Below are 9309 nucleotides of genomic sequence, written 5' to 3'. Positions count from 1 at the left end.
CCGGCCCGGTGGGGAGCGGGTCAGACAGTTTTATTTTATTTTGGAAGAAAAGGACGTGTCCGGCGTGAGCTTCTCCCCCGGCCTGGCTAGCTCCTCAGCGTGTCCCAGCTCCGGCCCGGGCTCTGGAAGATGACTCTCTGCTCTGCCCGGCGTATTGCAGCGGCGACGGCTCGGGGAGGCATCCGAAAGTAGTAACTGTAGGTAGTAGCGGCTGGTGGAAAAGTGAGCCGAGGCGGCGCGGACTCGGTTCTTCCCGCGCCCTGGCGCCCGCTTTTCCTCGCTGCTGCTTCCCCTCAGCTCCCCGGCGGCCGCAGCATGAAGTGGCGCAGCGATGGCCAGGAGAGGTAAGAAGCCCGTGGTTCGGACGCTGGAGGATCTGACGCTGGACTCGGGTTATGGTGGCGCGGCGGACTCGGTGCGCTCCTCCAACTTGTCCCTGTGCTGTTCCGACTCGCACCCGGCGTCCCCGTATGGCGGGAGCTGCTGGCCGCCTCTAGCTGACTCCATGCACAGCCGGCACAACAGCTTTGACACTGTCAACACTGCCCTGGTGGAAGACTCCGAGGGGCTGGACTGCGCCGGCCAGCATTGCTCGCGGCTGCTGCCGGACCTCGACGAGGTCCCCTGGACCCTCCAGGAGCTGGAGGCGCTGCTACTGCGCTCGCGGGATCCCCGGGTAGGCTCGGTGGCCCCCGGCGGCCTACCCAAAGACGCTCTGGCCAAGCTGTCGACGCTGGTGAGCCGGGCGCTGGTACGCATCGCCAAAGAGGCGCAGCGCCTGAGCCTGCGCTTCGCTAAGTGCACCAAGTACGAGATCCAGAGCGCCATGGAGATCGTGCTGTCCTGGGGCCTAGCAGCGCACTGCACGGCGGCCGCGCTGGCCGCGCTGTCCCTCTACAACATGAGCAGTGCCGGTGGCGACCGCCTGGGCCGCGGCAAATCGGCGCGCTGCGGCCTCACCTTCTCCGTGGGCCGCGTGTACCGCTGGATGGTGGACAGCCGCGTGGCGCTGCGCATCCACGAGCACGCAGCCATCTACCTGACGGCCTGCATGGAGAGCCTTTTCCGGGACATCTACGCGCGGGTCGTGGCCTCCGGGCTGCCCAGGAGCTGCAGCGGCCCGGGCCCGGGCTCCAGCTCCGGTCCGGGTCAGGGCTCGGGCCCCGGAGCAGCCCCCTTGGCGGATAAGGAGCGGGAGGCGCCGGGAGGGGGAGCGGCGAGCGGCGGCGCCTGCAGCGCAGCCAGCAGCGCCAGCGGGGGCAGCAGCTGTTGCGCCCCGCCGGCCGTCGCTGCCGCCGCCGCCGCCGCCGCCGCAGCCCCACCGGCAGCCGCCGCCAACCACCACCATCACCACCACCACGCGCTCCACGAGGCGCCCAAGTTCACCGTGGAGACGCTGGAGCACACGGTCAACAACGACTCCGAGATCTGGGGGCTGCTGCAGCCCTACCAGCACCTCATCTGCGGGAAGAACGCCAGCGGTAAGTGGCTGCGCGGGTGCTGCCCCCTCCCACCCAACCCGGCCAACTCTCGTCGTAAGTTTGCCTCCCGGCCCCCTCCCGCGTCCTTCCGGCTGCCCGCTGCTGTCTTAAGCCTCCGAGGGAACCGCCGAGCTGGAGGCGGCTAGAAACACCATTGGTCCCTCCTGCTTTCGGGATCCGCGTACTTTACGCCGCTGGTAGGGGTCCCAAGTCCGAGAGGGCGCGGTTCCGCCCCGGATTCGGGGCGGGGCAGCGGCTGCCTCAGGCAGGCGGTGGGAAGAGCCCAGCACCACTTTGTAGGCACAGGTGTGCGATCATTTGCGCCTAGTCCATATTTCTTCCAGAGCCCTGTGTTTCGTTGTTGTTGTTTTTTCATTTTAAACATTTTATTTATTTAAATTTATTTTGACCTTAAAGATGCCAAATACCCGGGCGCAGGAATTTGGCTCCCTGGAACTCGGGAGGAGGCGCATTCCGCCCTCGCCGTCCAGTTAGCATACTTCCCCGCGCCCTCGAGGACACCGTCGGTGCGCGCAGGAAGGCAGGGCCCTGCGGCCGTAAAGGCAGAATGTTTGAGAGCTCGCTCGGCCTAGAAACAGTCGGGGAGAGGTGTGTGTGGTGAGAGGGTGGAGCGGGAAGGCTTATAGGTCCCGAGTTTTTTCCGGGGCAGTTTTTGAGGGCCAGAGCTCACAGCTGGTGGCTGCTGCGCAATGGGCAGACCCCCCAGGTTCCGACCTCTTGCCGCTGTCGGTTGGCTGGGAGGTGCAGGCGTCACCACTTGGCTTAAGGAGCGCCACAAGGGACCCGGTCAGGATGGGAGTGGGGCGGGGTTCCGAAGGGACTGTCAGTTTAAGAGGTCGTTTCCAGCAGGTTCTGTCATTCCTTCCCGCACCCCCTGTTTTGAAGGCCGGAGCTGGGTGGGTTTGAACCTGCAGCTCTGGTGGCGGAGGGGTGGGGCCCGGGGCGCTTGTTTCGGAGAGCTCCAGCTGGCGGGCCTGCCTGTCTGCGAAAGCCGGAGCTAGACACTTCAAAGCTTCAGTTTTCCACAGGAAATGGTAGAAGCGTAACTGGAGACTCCAAAAGCGAAATAAAACTTTGTTACATATTCGGCGGTTTGGCTGGAGGTTGCGTGGTTGGAGCTGAAATGCAGTCTTTCTGGGCAGATTTCATTCATGTTGCTGCCTGTCGTTTCCCCGGGGCTGCAGCAGAGATGCAGCGGGCGCGGCCCGGCCTCTTGTGGGAGCCAAGTGTGTGCATAGGAGTGTGTGCGTATTTGTGAGAGTCTGTGTGCGCGCGTCCGTGCGTGTGTATGTAAGTGTGCCTGTGAGTGTGCGCAGAAGCAAGCAGCTCCCGCAGAAGCCCTTCGGAAACAGAACCTCCAGTTGTCAATCCCCTCACCTGGCTTTGGTCATCGTTGGGGGAGGGGAAGGAAGAAGCAAAGCGTGTGTGTGTGTGTGTGTGTGTGTGTGCGCGCGCGCGCGTGGGTGTGCGTGCTCGTTCGTGTGGTGGGGGCAGGATGGCGACTTCCGCGTTGATCGCCAAGACTCCTCCGGCCTCTTTGGCAGAGCCCTTCCCCCTCTGCTGCCAGTAGAGGGCTAAACCTCTAAAGGGAGGTACCTGTGAGGCTCCTCGTGCCTGCCCACCTCCACCCGTGAACTCCTGATCAGATGGAAACACCTGGGAGAAGGCATTGGTCTTTGTGTGTGCTTCTTCCGGAGGAGGAGGAGGATTCACCTGCAAAACCCAGGAGCTTTGGACTGGACAGTTCTTTGTTTGAAGCCCTACCCCAATAAAAAGTGCAGAGAGGTGTAATTTTCTTCCCTCTGCGTACGCCCACCACCCCTGTTCTTACCTCCCCATTACAATCTACTGGCCCCCCAGACCCTTACCTGCTGGAATCTCCTCCCACTCCTGTGTCCTTTGGGAAGAAGGAGCATTCCCCTTTGGGCTCCAGTTTGGGACGCTGGGTGCCCTGCTCCACCTCTGCCTTGGCCATTCGCTTGAAGTTATGACTGTGGGTCATAACTCACTTTCCTTCTCTGGGTCTCAGTCTCCTCATCTATAAAATAAGGGCCTAGATCTGTAATACACCCCCAGGTCCTCTTGTAGCTCTGTTTTTGTTAGTAGCCTCTGCATTTTTTCAAATTGGTTTTACTTTTATGATCTTTAACATCTTTTAAAGACAGATTTTGTGTTTATCCTTTTTGGACTAAGTATAATTTGAGGAAGGAGAAGACCACAGAGCTGGTTTGGGGCAGGATGAATGTGTGGTGGTTAGGGTTTGCTGCCATCACAGCATTTCCCACATCACAGAGCTTAACTCCTAGGTTTCAGGGCCCCTTCGCCATCTCTTGGTATGAGATATACTGTAATTTCATTGTGATCTCTTCATCTCTTTTCCTTGGGCTTGTTAAAAATGGCAGGAAGCAGTAAGAAATGAACAGTTAATTTCTTAGGTATCTGAAACATACATTAAACATCAAACCTATTTCTTCAACTACTTTGCATGACATTCTTTCTGATACGCAAGCTTTATTAAGGAGCCCATGCTCTACATAATCTTTTTCCCCCTTTAACTCAGTAGCCTCACTTATTCATTCGTGAATTCATTTGTTCGTCAATATTTATTGAGCAGCTACTAAATCTAGGGGCTGCACAAGTACTGAGGTACAAGCTAATAACAGCTAACATGCATCCAACACCACTCTATATATTGACCCATTTACTCTTCACCATTCCCTTGAAAAAGTACTGCTATTATCCCCATGATACAGAGGAGGAAACTGAGGCACAGGCAACTTAACTGTTTTGCTCATTAGTGACAGATGAGTTCCCTGCCTTCAGGCCATCCTCCCTGCCCTTCATTACCTACACAGTTGAACCGAGGCCCTTGATAGCCTGACAGTCCTTCTGTTCTAACACACCATATGTTCCTATTAAACTGAACTGGGCAGTACTGGATTTCACATTTTTATATCCTCTGTCAAGTCTGAGAGGGCCTGGTACACAGTTGGAGCTTATTAGATGCCTGTTGAGTTGAGCAATCTATTGTGTAGTATTGTACAATGATATCCTGAAAGAAACTATTGAATTCTGAGTTCCTTGAATCATCTTTTCAAGTCTTTTTACCTTGGTTGCCCATTCTTACTGCCATCTCTGCACCTGTCCGCCTTTCTAATTTGCTGCTGCTACGGCTCAAGGAATCAGGAAATGGATCACATGGGACTCATGGGGTGATAGCAATGTCCCTTCTGTCTATAGGGGTTTGGGTTCAGGGGTACTTGCATTTGTCAAAATGCATTGCATTGTGACTTTAAGATATGTGTGTTTCGCTGTATTGCAAATTACACTTCAGTAAAAAAAAGGAAATGTAAAAAAGCCATAGGCATCCTTGGATGAAATTTTGTTTTAAATGCAGAAAGAATTTGAGGGGAAGACTGCAAGAGGCAGTGTGGTGTGATGAAAGGGAGAAGGGCTTTGCACTTAGAAAGATCTAGCCTCAAATGTCAGCTCTGCCACTTTCTAGCAAGTGACTTAATTTTGCTGAATTTGTTTTTCTCATCTGCACAGTAAGGATTACAAAACAAAAAAAAACATGAAAAAGGAAGAAAACCCAAACCTACCACATAAGGTGATTAAAAGGATTAAATCAGATCAGATATGTGAAAACAACCGTCACATAGTAGGCTCTCGATAATAACGGCTCTTCCTTAAAAAACAGGTTATTCAGGCTGGTGACAATAATAATAAGGGGATTTGGAATAGTCTCTTTCATTGCTGGGATCCCCAATCACTTTATAAACTTTAATTAACATGAGCCCTCGCCTCACCAGCACTGGTTTGGTGGGTAAGTTGGTGTTCAGGTCTTTTGCTCATAAACTAAATGCTTACTCAGCAGTTTTGCTGCCTGCTCCCCTGGCTCCGCCCATCACCCTGTCCACATCCCCGGAGCTGGTCGCGCTGTTCCATGGTACAGTGTTGCTGTGCTGGACAAAAACATCACAGAAGAAACCCAGCTTTTTACAAAGAACTGCAAAAGCTATCTCAGCAGCAAGCCATGTCAGTGTCTGTGCTCACAGAGCATGTTTTTAATTAACTAGCTTAATGTAAATTAAAACTTGGAATTCGGGTCAGTGGAGGGTTATTTGGTTTTCTATTCAGATTTGCCAGTTCAGTGCTGGGGCATTTGTAAGTAGAATGTTTCCTGAAACACACCATAACAATAACAACAAAATAAACAATGGCGGACCAACCTGGAGATCTGGGGTCAGGGGTGGGGTGGCTAACGGCCTTTGAATAGAAGAAAGGCCTCTAATTCTGGGTCTGTTATTATTTGTGACCTTGAGCCAGACACCAAACTTACCTATAAAATGGGTCTGATTATCATTTACTGAGAGGTAAATATAAAATAGTAATTGATTTTGGAGTCATACACACCCATAACTTGCAGTTTCCCTGTCTGTAAAATGGGTATTGTAATAATAATAGCTACACTTGTATAGTGCTTATTATGTGCCAGGCACTGTTCGAAGAGTGCTATATGTTATAATTGTTGTCGTTATATTAGCTATTATAAAAGGCAACCCCCAAATCTTAGGAGCTTAACACAATAGAAGGTCCTTTCTTACTCACTAAAGTCTGATTTTGGGAGGAGTGTGGTGGGAGGGTGCTGGAGGGTCATTTAAGTACCAAGACTGATGGAGAGAGTGCTTTCTTTATCTTCAATATGTGGACTTTAGGGCCTTCCTTGGACATTTATCCAGCCAGTAGGTAGAGAAAGAAGGAGAGTATGGAGGATCTTAAGAAAGGTGTTATGGGCTAAGCCTGAAAGGAGCCTTCATCACTATGCCCATATATCATTGGCCAGATGTGTCACTGGCGCCCTTGGCCACCAAATATCTATGTGCCTCCTTCTTCTCACACACAAAACATGCTTCCCTTCCCCTAAGGGAGGATATTCATGTTCTAGCCAATCAGTGCTTCCAACTTAAAGTTCAAGATCTTTGGGTGAATTCCTGTCCTATCCATGGTATTGAATATGGCTTCTCATGGTTCAGAGACCCATGAGCTAAAAGAGACTCATTATCTTCCCCTCTGTGCCCATATACCATATTGGAGGATAACCCATTAGGAAAAGGCAACAGTGGAAGACACACAGAAGTCACTGGCCCTTAGTAGTTATGAAATCTTGCCAAGCAGACACTGTGTGACCGTGCCCTGGAAGTGGGTGAGGTTCCTTGCTTAAGCCCTGATTCTGCTCTCTGGAAGCAGTTTCCTGGTTCATTGTCCTCCATGGTCGTGGCTCTGCCCTGTGGCAGGATTTTCTTTGTCCATTATTCCTCTTGGCCACACTTGAAGTGGGTCTTGGGGAATATGACCTCCTTGAGGCTCTAAATCTTGTGTAACCTAGTTCCTGCCCTTGAACTTTAAGGGGCCCAAGGATTGTTTTAATGCATTAACAGTAAAAGGTTTTTAAAATCCAAGCTTATAGATTTTGCTAAAACAATTCCCACAACAACTTAGTAGGATTTTCATCTATGACGTCTAGTGTGCCAGCAGTCAAAGTTATTTCCTGGACCTAATTCTCAAGCCTGGATTATTTCTTGGCTTTCTTAACCTCATTCCTCTATTTCTCACTCAACTTAATGACAGCTACCTTGAGGCCATCAGGCTTATGTGGTGGGAAGCTTATACACTTCATCTGATATTTATTTCACTTAGAAGTCTGCTCAATCTTTGCTCTTATTGTTTGGGATCTAGGAATATTGTCTTCTTCATGTGTCCACTATTCCTTTCCAGTTTTACTTGCAAACTGACTAATTCATGCCTGAGATCCTCTGTTTCCCTAATACCTTGCTAAACTCAGCCAGGGACAAGCAGCAAACTCTTACTATTATTTTCAGTCCTTTTTCCTCTAGCGCTTACAGGCTCAGTAGGCATGAGTTCTGCCTTCTAAGTTATCATAGGTGACAGTTTAACCAAGCCTTTAATTGCTGTATAACATGGCACTCCAGTTTTCCAGCCTCAAACATCATACGCCACCATCTGACTTCTAAGCCAATGCCACATATGTAAGGAACCCACTTACGGTGTCAATTTCTTTATTTGTTAGGATAATGCAAGCTGTGGCATCAGATAAACCCTAACATCTTAGTGGCTAAACACAATAAAAGTTGTTTTCTCATTCCTGTTGAGTCCAGTTGAAGGGAGGGTAGGGAGGCGCTGTGTTCCATGGAATCTAATGGAGGGTCTGCCCTCTGGAACACGTGACTCCCAGGAGCTTCCTTGATTGGGGTCAACAGTGTGGAGGATGGGGATGTTTTTATAGGAGAGTCTGGGATGTGGGTATACTAATTGCTTCCACATTCCAAACACCAGAATTCAGTCATGTGGCCTCAACTAGATATCAGAGGCTGGGAATTATGGTCTCTGGCAAGGCAGCCACTCCCAGCCACAGTTCTGTACTGTTAGAGGGGCATCAGTTTTTGGTAGAGTGCTAGACATCTCTGCCATCATATATTAACTATTTGAATCCTCACCACAACTATATGAAATAGGTGCTATTATTATTATTGTTCCCATTTTACAGGTTAAGAAGTCAATTAGGAAGTAAATTCAAGAATTTGACTAAGGCGACACAGCTAACAAGTGTTTGGGTCACATTTGAACTGGGGCAGTCTGGCTCTGGACTGCCTTATGGAATGTTTATGAAGGTCAAAGTAATATTAAAATAATAATATGGTGGGTGCAAAGTGTTTTCCCCAGTGTCTCGTACGTGGTATATACTTAACAGCTGTTATCCTTTATCTTTATTATTCTTGTTATTTTCATCCTGTTCTGGAAGTGGGATGCTATATGGATTAACAACGAATAGGTGTGAAGCTCTCAGGCATGATTAAAATATGAATCGAAAAGAGTGGGTGCTCCAGGCAAATTGTACTACATGCCTGTCTTCTCCCCCTCTGCCACCCTCTGCATTTCATCCACTGCGGGAACTAACAGTTGCTGAGCCAGGTACTGTATGGGGCCGTTCACACACGTTAGCTCATTTAATCTTCACACTGTTCTTGTGAGGTGCGTGTTTCTTATGCCCATTTTATTGGGGGAGGAAACTGAGGCTCAGACAGGTTCAGTGACCAGTCCGAGATGCCATAGCTACTAAGGGGTGGAGTTGGAATTTGGGGTTCAGAGTCTGTGCTCTGAACAGCTATGGCACAGTGGTGAAATCCAGTTCAAATGAAACTCTGAGAGGATCCCAGATGGACTCCAGGGCAGCTTGAGGAGTGTGTGGAGTGGAAACGGTGCTTACCCTGGTGCTGGTGGTCATGGTTGATGATCCTCCTTTGTATAATATGTGGTCATACGTCTTTTTTTTAGCCCCTGCTGGCTTCTTCTTCCCTGGCTGCCCCGTGAGTCACTGCCCAGCTGTCCATGACATTGCTTTGTAGCCTCCTCAGCCGAGACCCCGGAGCAGCGGGTGGCTTTGTGGCCTCCAGGGGACAGCTCCTTCCATATCCTGTCTAGCTGGGTAGGCTCAGAGCCAGAAGGAGCTCAGGCCTTCTCACCAGAACTGAATGTAAAAATATGAGGCTTGGTGTGGAATCTGTCCTCCCGGAGAATCACAGACTGGATTTTCCCAGACTCTGGAATTAGGTGGACCAAGTCTCTACCACCCATAAGCCAGGTGACCATGGGCAAGCCAGTTAATCTTTCTGAGCCTCAGTTTCCTCATCTGTTAAATGAGGATAATGGTAGTGCTCCCCTCTCCACCACTGAGGGTCATTGGGAGCATGAGTTAATTTATGTAAAATCCTCAGAATAATATTGA

At 50.4% G+C, this 9309-nt stretch overlaps 1 protein-coding gene across 2 annotated transcripts in view; it reads left to right on the top strand.

Annotated features, from left to right (window-relative positions):
• Nucleotides 1-331: 331 nt before the first annotated feature.
• ABTB3 (ankyrin repeat and BTB domain containing 3) overlaps nucleotides 332-9309 on the top strand; it is a gene marked incomplete at its 5' end in the record, with an annotated part of 310688 nt that continues 301710 nt past the window's right edge. For both annotated transcript variants that reach the window (XM_081248697.1, XM_081248696.1), the window contains one exon: nucleotides 332-1481. In XM_081248697.1, the coding sequence (XP_081104823.1) occupies nucleotides 332-1481 (1150 nt within the window). The remainder of the gene's footprint in view (nucleotides 1482-9309) is intronic.

Source organism: Mesoplodon bidens (genome assembly GCF_964165515.1).
Source record: "Mesoplodon bidens genome assembly, chromosome: 11".
In the NCBI taxonomy this organism is placed as follows: domain Eukaryota; kingdom Metazoa; phylum Chordata; class Mammalia; order Artiodactyla; family Ziphiidae; genus Mesoplodon; species Mesoplodon bidens.
The sequence above is the reverse complement of the archived record's forward strand: the minus strand, read 5'-3'. Positions and strand labels throughout refer to the sequence as shown.